Source organism: Phacochoerus africanus, chromosome 6 (assembly GCF_016906955.1).
Source record: "Phacochoerus africanus isolate WHEZ1 chromosome 6, ROS_Pafr_v1, whole genome shotgun sequence".
Lineage (NCBI taxonomy): Eukaryota > Metazoa > Chordata > Mammalia > Artiodactyla > Suidae > Phacochoerus > Phacochoerus africanus.
In genome coordinates this window covers 10,449,933-10,472,812 of record NC_062549.1, presented here as the reverse complement: position 1 = coordinate 10,472,812, position 22,880 = coordinate 10,449,933, and the positions used below count along the sequence as shown (strand labels likewise).

Sequence of the window (22,880 nt, the reverse complement as noted above, 5' to 3'; positions counted from 1 at the left end):
CTGGGTGTCCAGCTGAGGGCTGCTTCCTTTGTCCAGCAGGATGGTGACCGTGTGCGGTCACCCGGATGGTGGCGTTCATGGAAAGGCCTGGCCGATCCACCTCGGGGGCTCTTGGTTGGCCTGAGTCCTTAGACCTCCTTGTGAGGGCGGGTCACTCATGTCCCACCTTTTGGAGGAGGCAGCTGAGGCTTACAAAGGGGACACGCTTTATCCAGGGCCATGATATGAGTCACTCACACTGGGACTTCGGAGTCCACCTCTCTGCCAAGAGTCTGAGAGGCCCCTCCAACAGGTTCCATGCCAAGAGCAGGCCCAACTCTGCCAACAGAGAGGCCGAAGCAGCCTGGGGCCACCCCCAGCTTAGCAAGAGCGGGAGAGGGAGAGGGAGAGGCAGGCAGGCCAGGGCTTCTCAGCCTCAGCCAGCACTCCTGACACTGGCGCCAGAGAGTGCTCTGTCCCAGGGGCTCTTCTAAACAGGCAGGATATGGAGCAGAAGCCCTGGATTCTACCCGCCAGATGCCGGCAGCGCCCGCCCTGCTCAGGTCTCGATGATTAACCGGCCTCCAGCTGTTAGCACGAGTCCCTGGAAGGAAAACTGGCCCCGGCTGGAACCTCTGCTTCAGTCCAAGGAAAAGCCCTACAGCTGTGACTGAGCATCTGCAGAGGTCACTGTCTGGACCCAAAGGAAGAAAAGCCAGAGGTACACGTGTGTGTGTGTGTATTTCTGGTACCAGCAGGCTCTGTTGGCGCAAATGCAAACCACTGATCTCGGGGGACAGAACTGGGTCCCTCTGGGTGGGAGGGGCTCAGGCTGCCAAGGAAGCAGCGTTTCCTCGCTGGGTGGGAAAATGATCACGTGGGAAAGTGCAGGAAGCTCCGGCCACTGCGTCTCTGCCTGGCAGCGCCGAGGCTCATGCCCCCCCACAGCCTGGACCACCGTGGATATGTCGGCCCCCCTGCAGCCACCCAGAACCCGGGCATTTCCAGGAACCTCTGATCTCCAAGCGCCCTCCCTCCTTGTGGGAGCACAAGGCCTTTCCCTCCCGACACCTGGACAGCAGGTTTTCATGGAAAAGGAGTTTTCAGAGAGACTCTCCTTCCACCGTCTCCCGAAGTCACGTGAGGAAGCACGTGTCCCACTTGCCAGGGAGAGACCTGAGGGCCCGATTAAGGTCTGGGCAGAGCTCGCTAGGACGCACAGAAGGAGCGCCTGTCCTACATCTGAAAAACCGCAACACACCCAGAGCTCGCGGGCTGCTGCTTGATCAGCAGGGTAAAGCGCGGGCGCTGCGCGTGCGCTCCCCTGACGTGGCCGCAGCGCGCTGGTACCTACCCACCACTCCGGTACCTACCCACCACTCCTGGTCCTCCTCCCCCGTGACCACGATCACCTCGCCCTCCATGAAGGTGAGCTCGTCGTCGTTGTCGGCCTGGCAGTCGTAGATGGTTTTCACTCGCCTCCCCTTACTCTTCCCCTTCAGGAGAGAAACTGGGTTTTAGTCCACAGGACAGACGGAAGGGAAAGAGGGACGCGGCGACCTTGGGCGGGAGGTGCGACCTCGCCCAGCTTCAGTTCCTCTGCCGTCAGAGTGGGGCGTCCCGTGGGCAGGCGCCCCCAGCCGCGCGTGGCACCCATGACTTCCATCGGAGCGCAAATGGCACAGGCACGGAGATCCAGCTTCGCCCAAAGCCATGAAGCCTGTGGCCGGCCCCACCTGACGGCAGCTCGTGGAGGCTGCAGACGGCCTGGGGAAAGGCAATGCGAAGCTGGGCGTCCAGTCTCTGCACACTGAACGTGCAGCGTAAACACATTTCTCAGTACCCCCCCGCCGGCAAAGCACCGAGTCAGCACACGCGGGTAAAACCCGGCAGGAGCGGCCCGCAGCTGGGGAGACTCCAGGCAGTTCCCCAAAATGCTTTAGTTTTTGACCCATTTTGACTCAGACTTTTCATTTGCTGGATTCCCAGTTCTTTGCAAACAGGAAGCTGGAAATAGAGAAATGACGTCTGGAGGCTGTTTCTGGCGCCCAGCTTACTCAGTAATTAGTGTAATAATAATAATAAAAAAAAGGCAAGCTGTGTCTAAAAATTTTAGGTCACGTGCTTTCCCTCTCTGTCCACTGGTGTCTCCCTGGGTCACCCTGGGAGACCTGCTCCATTTCACAGGCCCCTTCGCGGGCTGTGCTGGAGCTGCTGGGGTCAAAGAAGCCTGTGTGCAACTGTTTATAACAGGAAGGGTTCAATGAGATACTGTAACGGTAAAACATGGAGTCGAACACACTGGAACACCGTGCAGTCAGGGCCGTGGGTGGTGCCTGGCCATCCGGGGATGGCCCTGGGGAGACGAAGCAGCTGCAAGGGGCGTGCGCACCGTCTCCCACCGGGCAGGAGGGTTCCACTTTCCTCACTCTTCCTTCAGTACCGAAGTGACACCCTTTTATTGCAGCATCGTTTTTATGAGGAAGAGGTTGTGAGCAGAGGCTTTTGGTCCCCCCAACTAACTGTGCTCCTCAACCCGGGTGCTGGGCCCTTGTGGGAGTGGGGCCCTGGGCAGGACAGACCACACTCCTGCATCTTCCCGGGGGCTTCATTTTTCCAAAAAAAAAAAAAAAAAGTGGTTTTTTTTGGGAGGGGGTTGTGCATGTTTATGTTAACAGTAAAATTGGGAGACTTCAGCCAAGTTCTCTGTTGGGGCATCGTCTCTGGGCTTTAAGTTCAGCTCCTCCGGGAAGATGTTCGGTGAGGGAGCAGGTGGGAGAGGCTCAGAACCCGAGGGCACTGTCTCCCGGGGACCAGGATCCCGGAGGGCGGCCACCAGCTGAGTGTTTGCTGGGCCTCTCTGCACCTCGTTGCCCATGACCTCAGGCATCGGCCCAGCTCTGCTCTGCACATAAGGAAACTGAGGCTCAGGGAATGGGAGTAAGCGGCCCAGGCCCTGCGGTCACAGGGAGGACAGGTCCTGAGACCAGCCTGCTTCCTGACCCCCAGGCTCCGCACCCCACCTACCGTGTTGATCTTCCTGGGCAGCGGCACAGGTGTCTCGGGCAGGGTGGGCGTCAGGTCACTGGCGTCTTCGGACGCTTGCTTCTGGATGTTTGGGGACAGGTCTGCCGGGTGTGACTTGGGGGTGAGCTCCAGGGGCTGAGCCTTGGGCGAGGCGTCTCCTGCCGGGGGTTTGGCCAGCAGGTCTCCCAGCTGTGGCTTGGGCGGCAGGTCCTTCATCTGCGGCTTGGGTGGCAAGTCTGAGAGCTGTGGCTTGGGGGGCAGGTCACCCAGCTGCGGCTTGGGGGGTAGCTCTCCTGGCTTAGGTGGCAAGTCTCCAATTTGGGGTTTGGGAGCCAGTTCCGTGGGCTTCGGGGGCAGGTCTCCAGGTGGTGGCTTCAGGGGTAACTCTGCCAACTGGGATGATTTCTGGAAGATCTCGGGCGGGACGCCGGCTTTGTCGAGGGAGAGATGATGGCTGGTTTCTGTTTTCCTTAATGCCACTGCAGGAAGCAACCAGAAAGAGGGGTCACTGGATGGGGGATGCCCTGCCTTCCTCCCCCTTCAGGGTCACACAGAGGGGACCCCACCCAGAGGGAGCACCGTGCAGGCACACGGAGGCCTGTTTGCAAAAAGGTCAAGAGCTGGAAGCCTGGGAGGTAAACACATTACAACAGAAGATTTTAAGCCTCCATTATACAAGAACAGGATGTCCAAATTTTTAATCCAGAATTGAAAAAAAAAAAAAGCAAAAACCCCACAACTATACACACAAAACAGATTACCAAAAAAATGAAAAGTATAATTAAAGTTTTCCATAAACCTACTGCCTAAATGTAGCCATTTCAAGTATTTTGATATATTTCCTTCTGGACTTTTCTATATATTTTGCACAAATAAAACAGTTATCTGCTTTTATCTATACACTGTTTTAGGAAGAATATTTGCATGTTAATAAAAGTCTTTTTTTTTTTTTTTTTTAGGGCTGTACCCAGGGCATACGGAAGTTCCCAAGTGGGTTGAATCAGAGCTGTAGCTGCCGGCCTACACCACAGCCACAGCAGTGCCAGGTAGGAGCCGCATCTATGGCCTACACTGCAGCTGGTAGCAATGCTGGATCCTTGAACTCACTGAGTGAGGTCAGGAATTAAACCTGAATCCTCATGGATACCAGCTGGTTCACTATCGCTGAGCTACAATGGAAACTCCCTGAACTGCATTGTTAACTCTGAAGGGCAGACAAGCAAGCTTCCCCCCAGAGCTAGATGACACCAAGCAGCACACTGCCAGAGTGAGGCACGCCACCAACAAAAAAGGAGTGAGAATTCCGGCCCCTCCCCAGTCCCCAGAGGTCATGGTGCAGCTGGATCAACAGGCAGGACAGGTGAGACAAGTGGACTCAGTCCTCTGAGAAGCTTTGGGGCACAGAATGTGGCCGGCTGAGAAGGCCCTCCCTTCGGCTGCAGTGGTTCTGCTCCTGAGAATGGACTCTACGGACAGAACCGAGGAGGAGGAGGAGGCGGCAGAGAAGGACTCTCAGCACACATTTCCAACCAAAAGGGGGTGCCGAGGCCAGGGATGGCGCCCAATAAGCCAAAGAGCAAGGGGCCTGACGACATTCACAAAGAGCTCACGAACACGTGAGAAATACGCATGTTGAAATGCTAAGTGGAAAAACCCAGGATGCAGAACCGTGCTTTCACCACGATGACAAGTGCAGAAGAATGTAAGGGACCAGTGAGCTGGGTTGCAGCGCAGAACCATGGAGACGCTGTTCAGGCTGAAAGATCCCTTGAAGTTCCTATATTTCCTTTTTTTTTTTTTTTTTGATTTTAATTCTTATGTCCCCAATACAATTTTCCCCCCTACTGTACAGCATGGTGACCCAGGTACACATACATTCTCTCACATTATCATGCTCCATAAGTGACTAGACTTTTTTAAAAAAAAATTCAATATTTCCTTTTAAAACTCGCTTAAAAAAATGGTTCTGTGCTGCTGATCCCTAGATGAGAAGGCTTTAATTAAGCCTTTTAAGAGGTGCCCAAAGGAGCTCAAAAACGGGTGATGTTTGGGAGGGAGGAGTGGAATGTGGCCAGGACAGTCCACGTGAGCGTCCTGCTGGTGGCAGGTGCTGCGGAGGGGTGGGGGGGAGGGCAGGGCAGGAGCACCGGCCCTCTCAGCATCCCCGATGCCTCCTGCTGCCGGCTGAGACGGCTCAGAAATATACCTTGTTTTTCAGGGAACCACTGGCTGGATGGGCCAGGAGTGACCTGATGTAACATGGATGACCCTGGCTGTTCTGTTGGGGACAGGCTGTGGAGCCCGGGGAGAAGCAGGCAGTCTAGACGTGCACTGCAAGAATCCAGACGAGGGAGGACGGTCCCCGGGGCCACGGTGAGCGGAGGACACGGTGAGAAGTGCCTGGACATTCGGGTGGAGGGAGAAGCCAGTGTGGAAGCTCATGTGAGGAAGGAAGGGGTTGGGCTTCTCCCTTAGGGTTTAAGGCCCAAGCCCTGCACTGGGCAGCATCGCCTGCATCAGGCGGGAAACGCTGGGTGACGAACAAGTTTGGGGGGTGGGGGTCAGAGGTATCCTGACATGTTTAAGCTGAGAAGCTTATGAGACACCTGAGCAGGGGCGTCATGCCCGCTGTTGTGTGTGTGCTTAGACGGTAGAGGGTCCGTGGGGAGGACCCAGAGTCCGAAGAGAGGGGACCCCACTGAGCCCCTCTGGAGGCTGGGGATGAGAGGAGGGGCCAGCAGAGGACAGATAGTCCCTGCGGGAAGAACAGCACCGTAGCCACAGGCCAAGGGCAGGGTATGTCAAAGGGAGAGGGCATCTGGCCGGGAGAAAGCCAGGCACGGGCTAAGGCGACGGCCGAGCTTGACCGCGGACTGGTCGTGAAGTGCTTTTAATGGAGGACACTGTTTCATGTCATGGATGGATCTTGGCTTTGACTATAAGCAGCTGCGAACTTCAAACAAAGAGGGACCATCAGAGGGCACTGCTGCCCGGGAAGGAGTTTGCCGAAGCCTGAACTTGGGTCTGATCAGGTCTCCAGTTGACAGGAAACACAGAGGAATGTGTTAAGTGACACATGCAGATGCTGGTCAGCAAAAGCTACACTTTCTGAAGCCTGACCTCATTTTATTCTCACAAAACCTGGTGATGCAGGTGTTCTGGCCTCCGTCAGAGGTGAGAAATCTGCAGTTTAAGGAAGCTTCTGAGTCCCCTGCTCAGACCACACAGCTAGTAAGCAGTAGGGCCAGTACGAGTTCTTAGGTTTCTTTACCTTTGCAAGAGCAGAAATGCTACCTTGGGATTCTAATGATAGATCTTCTGAAAAAGCACTACTTTTTTTTTTGTCTTTTTGCCTTTTCTAGGGCCGATCCCTCGGCATATGGAGGTTCCCAGGCTAGGGGTTGAATCAGAGCTGTACCCACTGGCCTATGCCAGAGCCACAGCAACGCGGGATCTGAGCCACGTCTACGACCTACACCACAGCTCATGGCAACACCGGATCCTTAACCCACTGAGCAAGGCCTGGGATCGAACCCGGAACCTCGTGGTTCCTAGTTGGATTCGTCAACCACTAAGCCACAATGGGAACTCCAGCACTGTATTTTTAAAGGAAAAGTCTGGTGTTTTCTTTTTTTTTCTGCCATGTCTGTGGCACGCAGAAGTTCCCAGGCCAGGGACTGAATCCAAGCCACAGCAGTGACCAGAGCCACATCAGTGACACTACACTGCCAAGCCCTTAACCACTAGGCCACCAGGGAACTCCTTAAAAATTTTTTTTTGGAAGTCGGTGTTTTGTTAATTACAAAATTTAAGCATATAAATATTTTTCTTTCTTTTTTTTTTCTTTTTTTTGTCTTTTTAGAGCTGCATCTGCAGCATATGGAAGTTCCCAGGCTAGGGGTCACATTGAAGCTACAGCTGCCGGCCTACACCACAGCCACAGCAATGTGGATCTGACCTGCACCTGCGACCTACACCAGAGCTCACAGCAACGCCAGGTCCTTAACCACTGAGCAAGGCCAGGGATCCAACCCACGTCCTCGTGGATACTAGTCGTTAACCACTGAGCCACGATGGGAACTCCAATATTTTTCTTCATTGATCAAATATTAACTAGGCCTCCAGCTGCTGCTCTAGGCATCGGGGGCAGAGCAGAGACCTAAAGAGACAGTTACCCCTGTCCCATTGGAGGGTATAGTGACGTACCAATTACACGCAACTGTGAAAAAGAGAAATCTTACCTTTCTGAGGTAGTTTAGGAAGAACTCTTGGGCCAAGGGCAGTCTTTGCAGAAGCAGTGCTAGTTAATAAATAAGAATTAATTTAGGATCTCAAAGTGCTATAAAATCAATAGTGATATGTTGTTCAAAGACACTGCAGGAGTTTAGGGAACTGTCTAGCTAAAACCTCCTTCACAATCTCTCTAACCAAAGACTACAGTCTTTTTTCCCGAATTCGGAGCTGGCCTGGATCTCCCCGAGGATTATCTTTTTATTCTCAAGTCTGCAAAACGGAGTCAAGAGGGAACGTAAGAAAACAGCCACCGCGCGAATGACGAAGCCCAACTCCTCCTCTTGGAGCCTCTCCCCAGAGCTGACGGCGAAAGCGCGTGGCACCTGCAGACTGCCACCCCGGTGCGTGACACCGAAGCAACTCATTTCACGTGAGCCCGCGACATGACCTCTTGTCATCCTCCTTTTCACAAGAGGAAGCCAGAGCCTGGGCAGCCTCAGTGACGGGCAGCAGGGCCCTTGAGGCTGGTCAGGGGTGGAGCGGGACGCTCAGAGCTAGCCGGCTGCCTCTGGAGCCCTATGTTCTCCTTGACCAGAGCCAACAGCTTGGGTCTCAGGCCTCCAGACGTTGCCGCAGCTTTTCCTCTCTTTGGACGACTTGTAAACAAGCTCGAGTCCCGTCCCCACCCCCCCACCGCCACCACCAAAGTGCCGGCACTGCAGGTGGCATCTCTTGGCTGGAATCCACTCCTTTCCTTTAACAAGGAGGGGCTGTAAGGGTTCTTAGAGGACACTGGGAACACCGCAGACCCCGAGAGCAAGAGCCGCCAAGCGCTGGGCTTGTGTCTGCCAAGAGGCCTTTTTTGACCTCATTCATCCTTTTCTGTCCTCCGGTGGCCTAAGAACTAGCCCCCCCCCCCCCCCCCCCCCCGCTTTCTATCCTAATTGCATTTAAAAGGGCAGGAAAAGCCAAACCAACCAAAGAGAAAACAGAGTCCAATAAAGCAGACACAATGCACGTGTCTTCCATCCTGGCCCACAGAGCACCCCCGGTTTTCACTGCCCTTCCCTCGGCTCCCTTGGAATCCCGCTGCCTCTGGGCTCCCAGAGGCTGAGAGATCAAGCTGCTACTGAGTCAGAAACAATAAACACGAGAGGGCTTGGCCCTGAACATTTCTAGAGGGGGTGCTTCTGCCTCGGCATCTTCTTAGGGAGGCACATCTGTCCACCCCGGATGGGAGTGTGACAACCCCCCCCACCGAGGTACGAGGTCAGGCGGAGACGCTCACCTCGACTGCTGGGACAGGCCCTCGAACTTGTTTGCCGTCTTACTGGAAGATGATGGACCCACGTCGTTACCTGGGGGGGAAACCACATGTGAGAAGGCGCGTTTTCAGACAGAAATCGGAAACTGAGGACATAGGATTTGGCGGACGGGCTCCCCTCAGCGTCCAGAAAGGAATTCAAAAGATTCAAGCCAGAACAGTACGCATTTCTGACACTACAAACTCAAGCCCTGGTCTGGGCCGTGACATTTCTGTTGCCATTAAATGTTAAAGTGAGGACCGCCTGTTCCCCAGCAAGGCCTCCGAGGTCACGGGACGTGAGGGATGTCCCGTAGGCTCAGGATCTTGTCCTGAACTTGGGGGCAGGGCCAGAAGAGTGACATTCCCATGCCTGGGGACCACGACGGGGCTCCAAGGAACCAGGCTCAGAAGGAGCGCACCACCCACGGGGCTGTGGGTGTGGGGACACCAGTATTCAGCAGGGTGGTGGTGACCGGCCGTCTGCTGGGCAAGGCCCTCAGTCACTAATTCACTCTCCATTCATCCAGACACGAGCGTTTATGAAGCATCTATTACATGCAAGGCATGCACAGGGCGGAGGAGTCACAAAGCAACTAAGACATCCTGCTCTTCCAGAGCACGAGATCCAGCCTGCGAGAGGCACACGCTCTAACTACACGGATAACGTGGACTGAAACGGATGCTGGACAGGGCTGGTGGCTGTGAAAATGAGGAGGAAACAGTGTCGAGAGCGAACTGATCAAAGGGACAGGCAAAGTCTGCTTTGGGGGACACGGGCCTCAAACAGTGACTTTTTGACCCACTTTTTAACGAGGGAGCATCGAGACCAGATCTATGGGCTTGTCCAGGAGAGGCAGAGACTGGCTACAATTAGAGTGGGCTCTTCTCTGGCCCACTCCACCCTGGGAGCAGCCCAAGCGCCAGGCACCCACCCAAGAGGGATCCTGGGAACCTGCAGAGCACGGCAGTCTTGGGTGCTGCTCCCTCTCCCCGCCTGCCCTCATCACCCCAAGTGCTCCTCCTTCCGCAGAGCCCCCTCCCCTGCCTGCAGGCCTGCCTGCCCTGATGGGTGGCACTGATGGGCTGGCTGCGGAGGGGAGGGGAAGGGGCAGGGCCAAGTGAGGACCTGGACGAACACTTAAGGTTCCTGTGTCTGCTCCACGGCATCAGGGAGCTGGTCCCATTCTTTCTTTTTTTTTGTCTTTTGCCATTTGTTGGGCCGCTTCCGCAGCATATGGAGGTTCCCAGGCTAGGGGTCGAATCAGAGCTGTAGCTGCCAGCCTACGCCAGAGCCACAGCAACGCGGGATCCAAGCTGCATCTGCGACCTACACCACAGCTCACGGCAACACCGGATCCTTAACCCACTGAGCAAGGCCAGGGATCGAACCCGCAACCTCATGGTTCCTAGTCGGATTCGTTAACCACTGCGCCACGACGGGAACTCCCCATTCTCTTTTTAACAATGAGGGAACAGGGTGAAGTGAACCAATGGCTGCAGGTCACGTGCTAGGAGTCCTGTACGCAAACATTTGTGCTTTTCATAACCCATCATGACCCCCCAGCAGTGACATTACTAACAGAAACTGCTCTGTATTGAGCACTTACTGTGTGAGGTCCTGTGCTAAGTACCTCACAGTCATTTCGTCTTGAGCTATGTGACAGAACTGCCTTCCATTTCATATAAGAAGAAACAAAGAAGCCCAGCCCAGCCCAAGGTCAAGCCGATGTCAAGGGTCAGAGCTGAGCTGAGACGCCAAGCCGCCCGTCTCCAGGGTCAGTCCTAAACCACCACTCTCCCCTCCCGCCGGCCCCACTGACCGAGGAGGGGAGAGGCTGGCAGAGTGCTAAGGTGGGACCCCCTCGAGACAAGAAGGAAGCTAAACCAGTGCTACCAGGGCCAAAGACTTTCAAACGGAGCTTTATTTTTTTCCAATTTTATTTTAGTAAGACACTCCTTCTAACCATCAGTATTTCCACGCGTTTGTAACTTAATAGCCTCTCAAGACATCCTCCAAGCTGAGGCTTCCCTCCAGGCAGCGGGGCGTTTCTTTCAGCACAGCGCCCTGTAACAGAATCCCACACCTGCAGATGTAAACGGGCCAACCAACCAAAGAGAGGGGAATACACTGTTGCAAAGGACTAAGTGCCTTTCTGGGGGGCACACACCCCAAACCAGAGATTCTTAACCCCGTTATGCCTGAAATGGAATATAAACCCAAGAAGGCTGCGACGCCCCCGGCTGTGCTCGTCGTGCCTGCTGGCTCTGCTGCCACACAGCTGAGCCATCATGTCAGGGGGCTGTGGCCCCACACTCTCAGCCCCCGTGTCAGGGCCCTCATTTAACCCTCCCCTCCGGCCACTCTCCAAAGACACTGTTCTCCTGCCTCTGCAGCTTTGCGCCCTCTGTTCCTTCTCCCTGTAACACCGAGCCCCTCCTACTCGGGGTAAATTCTTTTGCAACCTTCAAAGAGCATCTCCAAAGGCAGTTTCTGAGCATTCTTCCCAAGCCAGACTCCCTCCCTCCCTCAGGCAAGCCTACAACCATTAATCACAGAGAACTGTCAGGGTGGAGATTCCAGAGCCAGACAAGCCTGCCTTTGAATGCCAGCTGCACCACGAACCGGCAGGCCTGAGTTTTATTACACTGCTTTTTCCACTAAGCCTCAGTTCCCTCAGCTGTAGAATGGGAGTAAGAGCACCTGCTCCACTGGGCGAGCATCACAGGCGAGGAACTGTGGCATGTGGGGCTCCGTGCTGGACCACAGGGGCAGGACCCACACGTGACAGTTACTCCCAGCTCTCCGAGGGACTGTCAGGAGATGGGTTTAGCTCCTCAGTGAGCGGGTGTCTCCCGGATGGAGACCGAGCCTGTTCCTCCCTGCAGCCCCACTCCCCAGCCGTGTCTGGCACAGAGCCGTCACCCGGAGTCGCTGAGTGAAGGCGGGGCCCTCAGAGCCAATGCCTCCATGTCCGCCCACGGCCTGCTCCCGGCGCACCTGGCCCGGCAGACACCTGTGGTCTGGCAGATGGCAGTCCTGTCCTTCTCTTAGCTCAGCAAAGGCCACCTGCCAAGCCTGGGAGAAAAGTGCCGCTTCGAAACATTTCCAGAAATAGGATAGCATCAGAGGGAGGGCGCAGAAGCACGGAAGCGGCTCAATTCGCATTTCTTGCTCCATGCACTTTGCGAAGGACTCTGCTGGATGACGGAGAGATGTGTGGGAGCGAGGGCTGGACACAGACGTCAGGCGGGCCAGTTAAACAGCTGTGGCCAAGACTCGAGGTCACTTGCTAAAGCTCAGAAGCTGGGGGCCAAGAGTGTGGAGTGAGAAGAGGGCATTGCCCAGCAGTACCTGGAGCACTGGCTCGAGGGGTCTTCTGGAAGAATGGGTAATTCGAGCCTTGGAGTCAGAGATAGTTCAAATCCCACCTCTGAAGTTACCGGACCTGTGAGCTTATGCCAGTCACGTGACCTTCATACTTCAATTTCCTCATCAGTAAACCAGGGACAATGACAGTCCCTATCTATTCTTAATACAGTAACATACAACCAAGTGCACAGTGCCTGGTCCATGGTGAACAATCCATACATGCTAGTAGCCATTATAATTTCTAGAACTGCAGATAAAATCATGCCGGGCGTGGTGGAGAGACATATTGGGAGATCCAAGAAAAAGAAGGAATAAAGAAATCTCTATCCCAAGTCACTTTTATAAGCAGAAGATGTGTGTGCTGCACACATTTCAAATATTGACCCTTTTCACTGGAAGGTCTTGAAATATGAGAAGTGAATCAAGTCATGGTACAGTTTTTCATCCATAAAAAAAGAAGGAAGCTCATCCAACTTTAAGCCCCAGGGGCCCAAGCTAAGGAATGTACGTGATTCCCAGAGGTCACTTAGCCAGGAATCAGTGGAGTACAGATCAGAACTCGGGCTTCCAGAAAGTTCGTTCAGTGCATGTTATTGTTTCCCAGGCTGTGTGCTGTAAGCACTTCTCTGAATACCTGACAAAGGACGGAGGTCCCAGGGAAGCTGATCTCAGGTAGTAATTACAAGAATGCCAAGAATAACCAGAGGCTTAATCTATGGCCAGGGTGAACAGGAGAGCTGGCTGCATTTTTTTCTTTGCTCTCACCTGTAGGAATGTCCATGTCAAATCCGTGGTCTCTTTCTGGCAGCCGTATGTGACCTTACGCTACGAATTTTGTGAAGAGATCACACACCTGATTCATCTTATTTTGGTACTTTAATTCTCCCTTTGTCTTCATTTCCTTATTAATTTGAATTGTGTTAAAATGTGTATTACTCTATTAGAAAGTATGTTATAAACAACTTTTCTCCAAAGGTGAGGTCTGAAGTGGTGACTAGCCACTTCAAAAACCAACAGTCCTGGGAGTTCCCCTGTGGCACAGCAGGTTAAGGACCTGGTGTTGTCACTGCAGTGGTTTAAGTTTGATCCCTGCCCTGGGAATTTCAACGTCCTATGGGCACAGCCGCAAAAAAATAAAAGCAAAAAACAAAACAACCTACCCCCCCCCCTCCAATGTTCCCACAAAACCCAAACCTGCCCAAGGGCCTGCTGTCTTCTGGTTAAAAGCCTGCCTTCTGCTCATCTCAGTGCGCCATGCCTGGGCTCTACTAGGTGCCGCGGACACGGGTTCTGGCTGGGAGAAAGCCCGGCATGGCCTCCCCACACGTCAAGGCTCCGTGCTGCAGAAAGACGAGGTGGTACAGCCTGTCTACCGGCTGGGCCACCTTCTCCCATCCCTACTTACAAGCAAACAAATGCCGAGATGAGGGAACAGCCGAGGGAACCATGGGCTGTCACGTGCAGAACTCAGAGGAGCATGGAGAGGGCAGAGGGCACGGGCACGGGCACTCCCAGCCCACAGGATCCCCACTCACCCGAGGTGAGGGTCTGGGTCGGGGAGCGAGCCTTCTGCATCACAGTGGCCGTCGCTAAAGTCACAGCCCCCGCATTTCCTACTCTGTGGAACTGAGAATTAGATGCGTGCTATTAACAAGCCCCACTTCCAAGGCATGGGAGAAGTCAAAGGTAACTGCTCAAAGCCAAAGGGCTACCAGGCGGTAGAGATGGATTCGAACCCAGGCAGTGTGACACTGGGTCTATACGGGGGCTCCACAGAGAAGCAACAGCATGTGCCCTTGTGAGCAGTACCCTGGGAGAGACAGGTATACACAGAGCTGCGGAAGGTAATCCCTGCTTTAGTAGCAAGTCTGGCCCCTGCCTTTGGCTTCTGGACCACGACGTCAGCAGGGGACAGGTAGGGATAAAACCCGCAGTGATCACATAACATCCAGCACGCAGACTGGGACCAGAGCCGCTGCAAGCAGCTGCTCAGGGGCCCGGCAGACGCTGTCGACAACATCTCACCTGTGCGCACACGACCCGCTCAGGAGAACAGCCCTGACGGCCGCAGAGCCACCTGGGGCTGTTTGGGCGAGACCCCCCGAGTCCACGACGCAGACAACTGTGTTACTTCTGCGTGGACAGACTGATTTTTGTCCCTTGAGGCTGGTGAGAAGAGGCAGCCCGCGGCTTCCGAAGCGCGAAGGCTCCCTTCTCACCGTCTAAGGCACCACGTCACTCTCATAAAGGGGTGACTCTCAGCGGAAAATGCCCCTTGTTCACAACAAAAACACCAAAACCAAACCCAAACCCAACACACAGCAGCTGCTGGTCCTGCTGCTGTCATGTGACAGACACCTAAGAAGAGGCGGCCACCTCTCGAGCCCGAAAGCTGGGAGGTGTAACTGTACCCTGGAGACTGTGAAGCACAATATACAACACGGAAATAAAACCCGAGTAAACAACGCATCAAAGTTTGGTGAAATTTGAAAAGAAGGTTAATCGGTGATTTGCGGTGTGAAAATCTGCAGGAAACGCGTGACCTTCAGTGGAATGTTCTTTGGGGCAAAGTCCCTTTGGACAAACCCTGGGGACTCTGGGAGGCCTGGTGTGGGGCCTCTGGCAGCGGCAGGGACCTGCGAGGCGCTGATGGGCACCCGGGCCGTGCCCTTGACCGCTCCGCCCGGCTCGGCTCATCAGGAATCGACTGTCAACACCCGCTGTCCCCTGTGAAGCCTCGCCGTGCAGCTGGACACCCTGGGTCAGCACTTCCACAGTGTCTGGTTGGCACGGCACCCTCAGGGGAGAGAGCACATACCACACACGTCTCCCCGCCCGTCTCCTCCCTGGACCACGAGTGCCTCGAGCATGTGGGTTGAGACGCCCAGACCAGAGGCAAAGGCGAGCAGAGGGACCGGCTGAACAGAGACGGCCCGCACACGTGCCGTGGCACTTGGGCCTCGTGACACACAGGTGAGCCAACCTGCAAGTGGGCAGAGTGGCTTTTTCCAAAAGCCCCCCAAGTTCAGAACAACTAATATGGGCTTCATTGACGAGGCCTTTGCTGAGTAACCAATCAGGTACAATGAAAACACAACCAAAAACGCCACAGCGCAACTCCCTGGAGGGAGAGATGAGATGTGCAAACCAGTGAAGCCAGGACCCGTGGGCACCAGGAGACGCTCGGCTCCTGACTGAAACTGCTGGCAGGCTGGTGCACCAAAAAGTGGACAGAGATGGAAACTGCTCCTTGTGGATGGACCTTTGTTATCTGCTGTCAGTGTCACTGAACCAGTAAACTCCTAACTGGCTCTGGGCAGGTTTATTTATTCCCAAGTCATGACTGAGAACCTACCGCACACCAGCTTGCTGTGAGGCTCGGCGAACACGGACGAGACCAAGACAGACAAGGTCCCTGCTCCCGTGGGGCTCACGTTCCAGGGACCAAAAGACCAGAGACAAATAAAATACCCATCCGTGGTGATTCGGGGCCTGAAGGCCATAGGGAGTGACACGGAGGTGGTAACGGGGGCTTCCTGGGAGCAGAGGCTGGCCAGGGAGACAGACATGCAGGCTGAGAAGGACCCCAGGGAGCCAGGCTTTCGAGCGTGTGGCAGGGCCGCAGGGAGGGGCGGTCCCGGGACACGGAGGGGAAGGCAGGCCTGGGAGGCTGAGCGGAGGACAGGGGCCGGGACAGAGACCCGGAGGGGCGAGGGGCTCACGTGTGCCTGAAGCGCAGGGTGAGAGGTGCCCGTGGCCAAGCACAGCTGGAGAGGAGCCTTCCAGCTGCTGTGAGGGCACGGCGCCCACGCTGAGCTGCGACTGGGGCGGGGGGCTTGGGGGACGGCTCCCGAGCACCGTGTCTGGGGCACGCACATGCTCGGCACGTTATTAGTTTTCCACGGGATGGTGCATGTCTCCCCAGATGCTTCTGGACTTTCCGAGGCTGTGCAACCATACCATTCACGCCCTCATGCAGCGCACGCGAGCGGGCTGGGCCGCCTGCTGAGTGCGCGCTGCGTGGCCACTGTCCCCTGAGCCCCACGCGCTGCCTGGCCCGGGCAGTGTCGGCCTGACTTGAGGATGACTTACCCCAAGGAACTGCGCCTTTGTTTGGGGGCCCGTGAGGGAGTGGGCTGGGAGGGTCGGATAGGGTTCTCTTGTGTCCGGGTGGCGGGGGAGGAGGCCTCTTCTTGGACAGGGTGGAGCTGCCACTAGAGGTCTGGGTGCTTAGAGGGAGTGTTGAAGGTGGGCCAGGTGGACCTGGAAAGGAATCGAATGGGGCAGGAAGGTTAATCCCAGTCTCACAGACACCACAGCCCGTATGCAGTCACTCCCCCGCGTCCAGTGGGGGGCTATACACAGACAGAGGCACCTGGCTGGGCACGGCCAAGTCCCTCAACCTGGGACCTCTCAGAGAGGGTTTTAAAAACTGCTGGTAAAAAAAGGAGTGCGTGCCTTTGGGGAATCCGATGTCAGTCAACACAGAACAGGACAAGTTTCAGAGCGTCATTTGGATACAATGGAGAAAACAAAACACACATTTTAAACCAATAACTCACTGGAATCATTGCAAAACCGAGTGAGGAAGAAGGAGCATGGCACTGCCAGCAAAATCGATGGAGAAAGAGCAGAACGTGGGCTAAGCTTCCGATGGGCCTCGGCTGGAAACATGAAAGGATCCACAGAGCACAGTTTTCTCTCCATGACAACTTTTTTAGTTGGCAAAATCTGCCTTAAGTTTTTTTTTTTTGATGGATTTTATAAATAATGAAGGCTCTACTGTAAAGGCTTACTTGGAAAGAAGGGAAATTCAAAAACCCTTTTTTCCTCAAATTCTGAAATATTCTAGAAGTCATCAACCCCCTATTATATCATAGGGAGCCTGAACAAGTTAAGATACTGATTTATATAGATACTTTTATATATTTATTGTCTGTTTTTGGGCCGCACCCACAGCATACGGAGGTTCCCAGGCTAGGGGTCTAATCCGAGCTGTAGCCACCAGCCTATGCCACAGCCACAGCAATACCAGATCCGAGCTGTGTCTTTGACCTACACCACAGCTCACGGCAATGCCGGATCCTTAACCCACTGAGTGAGGCCAGGGATCGAACCTTCAACCTTACGGTTCCCAGTCGGCTTTGCTTCCGCCGCACCACAACAGGAACTCCCCCTTTATAGATATTTTTAAAAGTCTCAACTTTCTCCAGAGATAACGATAGGATGGCAGTAATGACATTAATACACCTCACACACACACAAACCACGACTGCAAAAAGTTGACTTTTTGAACTGATGTTTTAAGAAAAAACGGAGTTTGGTTGTATTTTTTTTTTTAAGGGCCACATCGAGGCATATGGAAGTTTGAGATTATTACCAGATATACGGTTTAAGTGTGTTCATGAGCAACAATCAGCTTCTGCAAACATTAAAAGAGGAAAAAAGGGAAAAACAAAGAAAGCTAGGAACACTGCCACACCAAGTGTTTCACACAGGAGAGTAGGTACCTTGTGATCCAGAAAGGCTCCAAAAGAGCTTTTTACAGTCTGTGTATTAAGAGAAAAGCTTAATTACTGCTGGCCTGCCTTCCTTGGGAAAATAAGCTTTGCTGTTTCCCATGATCAATTACTGGTCAGTACAGCACTGCTTAAACCCTTGTTTCTCAAAATTAGTCTCGTCTTAGAACTAAACACTGTTAATCTCAGTAAAAGGGTCATCTGCTTCAGGATTAAAGGGCCCCGGTTGTGGCATTTATTCTCAGTCCTGTCGATGGGATGGCCCGAATCAATGCCTCGTTCCGGCACGCGTCCCTGCAGGTTCAGAAACGATTTTCTTTCTGTAACAAGGAAGTCACTGCCATCACAGCCTTGTGTTCATCTAACACGGCCTAGTTTTCAAAGTGTGTGTATGTGCTACTCCCCTTGACTTTCCTAACAACCCTGTGAGCAGTGAGGGCGGGAGTAACTGGCCCCATTTTGCAGCCAGGAAAGCAGGGCTGGGCAGGATCACGGCTATGCAGCCATGAGGGGCAGGGGCTGGGCCGCGAGGCCGGTTCCTGGGGCCGGAGGGGGCTCACCCCGTCCTGAAAGGCGGGCTGGCATTTCCTGGGCTCGGGGACACGAGGAAAAGAGCAACAACAACGTTCAGCACGAGGAAGCGTAACTTTCCTCTGGGAAAAAAAATGGAGAGTAGATAATAGACAATGGTGAGACTCTCCGGCAGTTTCATCTTTATCGCCATCTAGGGACGCTCGGATGAAGTGCATCTGAAGGGCCATTCAATCAGTTCCAAATCCAGCCTGGAAATTGCCTGAGATTCCCCACGGACCCTCTGGGCAAAGTTTGTCTGTGCGTGATTTTAGGAGCGATCAGAGCAGAGCTGTCCTGTAACCACAAACCAAGCAAAATCACGCCTCCTGCATCATTTAAGACACACGGGGATTAGTGTTCATGTCATCACAGCCTTCTTACTTTCTTCCTGTCAGCTGCCACCATCTGAATTCTTTGTCTTTGCTCACTTGATTACTGCCTCTCCCCCACATGCTGCAGGTTCTAATAGGGTCAGGCTTTTCTCTGGCTTGGTGCAGAGTAAGCCTAATTTAGTAATACAGTATGGAATAAGGGCATGAATAAATGGCCCCTTCTCTGGTGTTAAGGCTTGCGATCCCTAAATAAGGCAGACCATCTCACTTAGGTCAAGGGATCAAAAACCAGGGAGAGAGGAACTAGGGAGGGATGGCGTGACGTTTGAAAAGTAAAATTCAATGCTGTCACCTACTTCCACAGAAAACACACAGACAGACCCACCTGCTGTTCTGTAATAGAAACTACGGAAAGGAAGATACCACCAACTCTTCTTGGCCGGTAGGAGATGAATTTAAAAAGGGCAGAAAACGCCGTGTCAGACCCCAGAAAGAATAGACACTATTTTTTAACCTACCAACAGCTCGAAGACTTCCAATATGAGTAACGAGTCTCTAAGCACTAAAAAGGATGTTTCTTGCACAATAAACCTGAGCATTGCCTCAGTCAGGAAAGAAGCAATTCTGGCAGGGTAAAGACAGCTAAAACAGGGAGTTCCTGTCATGGCTTGGCGGAAATGAATCTGACTAGCACCCATGAGGATGCGGGTTCGATCCCTGGCCTTGCTCAGTGGGCTAAGGATCCCGAGTTGCTGTGGCTGTGGTGTAGGCCGGTGGCTACAGTTCCGATTAGACCCCTAGCCTGGAACCTCCATATGCCTCAAATGCGGCCCTAAAAAAAGGCAAAAAGACAAAAAAAAAAAGGCAAGCTACAACAAAGAGTAAACACAGCATCGAACAAACTCAAAAGGGGTGGGAGGCAAGACTAAAAGGTGGGGGAAGGGGCTCGGCAGGGTCTCCCCCCTGAACCCTGTCAGGGGCCGTGGGAGGGAGCAGGAAACACCCCCAAACCTCATTTGCCACTAATGCTGGCTATTGTGTCAAATATCTTCTAACAATTTTCCTCAAAAATATGGGTCTAGACTTCCAAAGCTGCTCTAAACAACTGAGGTTAAATTATTAGACGGTCTCCATGAGGAAACAGTGGACGGCAGCTCTCACCGGGGCTTCACGTGCCTGGGTTACTGTCATGTGTCCAGCAGCCTCTTGGTCACTCGTGGACATGCCTGCAACTCTACCTCATGGCCCTGAGCTCTGCTGCCACGAGCGCCTTACTGTCACGAGCTTGGGGAGGCCCCTGAGGCCTGAGGCTCAGAGGTGCAGCCAGAGCATGGAAGCCCATCACGGCATCTCAGGAGCCACTGTGCTGTCTCCCTCCTCACCCCTGCATCTGTCCAGGGTCAGCCCCACTGTAACCCCATCCAGAAGCTTCTAACCCCTCCTTCGCCCTGGAGCAGCGGCCCCTCTTTGCGTGCTTGCAAGGCTTCATGGTGCTGCACAGCCTCCGCCCTGCATCAGCTACTCTCTCCTCCTTCCAGGCTGGGGGCTGCCTCGGACCAGGAGCCACACCGTCTCCCCATCTCACATGCCTGGTGCGTTCTGGGCACGCCAGTTGAGTCCATGGAAAGAGTTCACGGTGCAGGTCAGGAGGGTTCTCCCCTGTCCTTGTACCTCAGGTTTTTAGTAAAACAGAAAACCCGGCAGTCTTTCACGCTGGGAGACCAAATAAGAGCACACCTTTGGAGAGTTCCCGTTGTGGCGCAGCAGAAACCAATCCGACTAGTATCCATTGATAGGTGTGGTCCCTGGCCTTGCCCAGTCGGTTAAGGATCTGGCGTTGCCCTGAGCTGTGGGGTAGGGTAGCAGCTACAGCTCCGATTCAACCCCTGGGAACTTCCATATGCTGCAGAAGCAGACGCTACAAAAACAAAACAAAACAAAAAACCAAAACACCTTTGAAACTTTAAAGAAAAAACAAGACCTGGAAGAAGGCTTTAAAAATTATCCTGACAGTTTTTGGAAAAACTGTCTGTAGCAGTATAATAGGCATACTTTAACATGCCATGTGGAAACGTTTTAATGACATGAGTTAAGGACAGAGTTAAATATACAACTCTGGACAATACAAATGAAGAATTTACCATTTTCCTTCTTTTTTATCTTTCGGCTGCCTTGTAGCATTTGGAGTTTCCAGGCCAGGGATCAGGTCTGAGCCACATCTGCAGCAGTGCTGGATTCTTAACCCACTGGGCTGGACTGAGGATTGAACCTGCATCCTGGTGATGCAGAGATGCCACTGATCCTGCTGCACCACAGCAGGATCTCCAAATTTACCATTTTTTAATGGGTTTTGTAGTACAGAGCTTGAAAGAGTAGAAAGCTTATATCACTTAAAAAATAGATAAAGGGGAGTTCCCGTCATGGCACAGCAGAAACGAACCTAAGAACCATGAGGTTTCGGGTTTGATCCCCGGCCTCACTCAGTGGGTTAAGGATCCAGAGTTGCTGCAGTGAGCTGTGGTGTAGGTTGCAGATGTGGCTTGGATCCTGCATTGCCATGGCTGTGGCATAGGCCGGCAGCTGTAACTCCAATTCAACCTCCTAGCCTGGGAACCTCCATATGCCGAAAGTGTGGCCCTAAAAAGCAAAAAAGTAGATAAAAATGCAATACATTTGTTTATCTTTTTTTTGGTCTTTTCTAGGGCCACACCCACGGCATATGGAGGTTCCCAGGCTAGGGGTCTAATCGGAGCTACAGCTGCTGGCCATGGTCATAGCCACAGCCACGTGGGATCCGAGCTGTGTCTGCGACCTACACCACAGCTCACGGCAATGCCAGATCCTTAACCCACTGAGCGAGGCCAGAGATCAAACCCGCAACCTCATGGCTCCTAGTCAGATTCATTAACCAACCACTGAGCCACGACAGGAACTCGGCAATACATTTGTTTAGAGAAGAATGAAGAGGCTACTGTGATCTCCAGGCTCAGATGGGGAAACAGGCTCAGGGAGGTGTTGTGGGGGTGGTGAAACCACAGTAAACTGGCAGTAGAGCCGGCAGGGTCCCAGCACACAGGGTGCTGCTGTGAAGGACACAGCGCTACACACAAAAACACAGAAGCTATTCACATCCCCAGACACAATTCCCTTAATCTTCTTCCAGGACCCTGATCATTAAGAGAAAAGGGCCCAACTTCAGGGGCTCAGGGCTGGTTCTTCACACTTCTCTGTTCTTCTACAGGAGACGCACAAGGATTTCCCTGCTTCCTTGTCCACACCCTGGCTGTCGGGCGACTTGGTGGCAAGCCTGTGCCGGAGGCCACTGCTGAGGGCAGAAGCCACAGACATGCTCTCAGCCAGCAAGGAGGCCAGTGCAAGCTGACATGTGACATGTGTGTAATGCTTTACAAAGGATTGAGTGACAAAAATAGGCAAAAGACAAAAAAACCCCATTAAACCAAAAAAAATCCCAGGACAACGGTCCCTGGGAAGCTTTTAAGTGGAGCTACTCAAATGGCTGTCTTCCCACAAGATAAAACATCCCAGGAAACTCCACAGTCATCAGTATATGAACAATGCCACTCACAGGAAAACACCTGCTCAGCAACCTGACTCACCCAGCAGCACTTTGGCGGTGGCTGGCCACCTATATCCCAAGGCATCCTCTCCCCTGCCACCCTTCTGCCTCCTCCAGCTGCTGTCACAGACCTCAAATGAGAGACAAGTGGTGCACAAAACGCTGACACAGCTGAGTTTGGCCATAAACATTCTGCAGAAGCAAGTCAATGATGACTCTCAGGACATCTGGGTGGTGTTAGGAGTGGCCCTCCTTGCTCTGGCCATACATTCCTGAGACCTGCTCTCACTGATTCTGCTGCTGTTTATTCACTCAACAAGCAGGGATGGAGCTCGCCCCCTCTGTGCCAGGGCTGCAGTGACAGCTCATATCCGGCCCCCAGGCTGGAGGAGTCCTGCCTGCTAGACTTCCTTCACCCTCTTCAGGTCTGGGGGGCATTCGGAGCTGCCCCTGATGGTACAATTCCCAGCTTGCTCTCCCAGCGAAGGGCGAGCTTCCAAGTAGAACCCCCTCTCTGGCCTTCACTACATTCCCAGGCCTGGAACACTTGCCAAATTGCACACAGGCAGCAGGTGCCAACAGGCTACCAGGTACTGAATGCTCACGCCGGGCTAGTGGCAGACATCATGTCATGTTCTATGCAGGGACCCAGCCAGACCCAATCCCTACTTTTCAGATGCAGTCCCTGAATCATGGCCAGGACAGGGACATAATCAGCACATGGCAGGGGAAGCCTGTTCTCCCGGGTGGGGCAAGGGAGAGCCGAGGAGAAAGAGGGGCTCACAGCTGCCCAGCAGCCACAGTCTGGTTTACAGATGGGTCTGCCTTGGACAGCGTGTTATTCTCAAGCTATATTCTCAGGCTGATGCGTATGTTTAGTCTTTTCACCTAAACTGACGGCCAGGGCAGCGTCGGGTTTAACATTCTGTGACAAGCACCTACCGAGCCCTCGGTGTGCCAGGCT

The 22,880-nt window shown here is 53.6% G+C and overlaps 1 protein-coding gene across 3 annotated transcripts in view; it reads right to left on the bottom strand.

Moving 5' to 3' along the window:
• ASAP1 (ArfGAP with SH3 domain, ankyrin repeat and PH domain 1) overlaps positions 1–22,880 on the bottom strand; it is a 344,270-nt gene that overhangs the window by 1,573 nt on the left and 319,817 nt on the right. For 2 of the 3 annotated variants that reach the window (XM_047783238.1, XM_047783239.1), the window contains 5 exons: positions 16,008–16,178; positions 8,528–8,597; positions 7,248–7,306; positions 3,007–3,485; positions 1,353–1,475 (listed from right to left, as the gene is read on the bottom strand). In XM_047783238.1, the coding sequence (XP_047639194.1) occupies positions 1,353–1,475; positions 3,007–3,485; positions 7,248–7,306; positions 8,528–8,597; positions 16,008–16,178 (902 nt within the window). The remainder of the gene's footprint in view (positions 1–1,352; positions 1,476–3,006; positions 3,486–7,247; positions 7,307–8,527; positions 8,598–16,007; positions 16,179–22,880) is intronic. The other variant, XM_047783241.1, reaches the window with a different exon arrangement.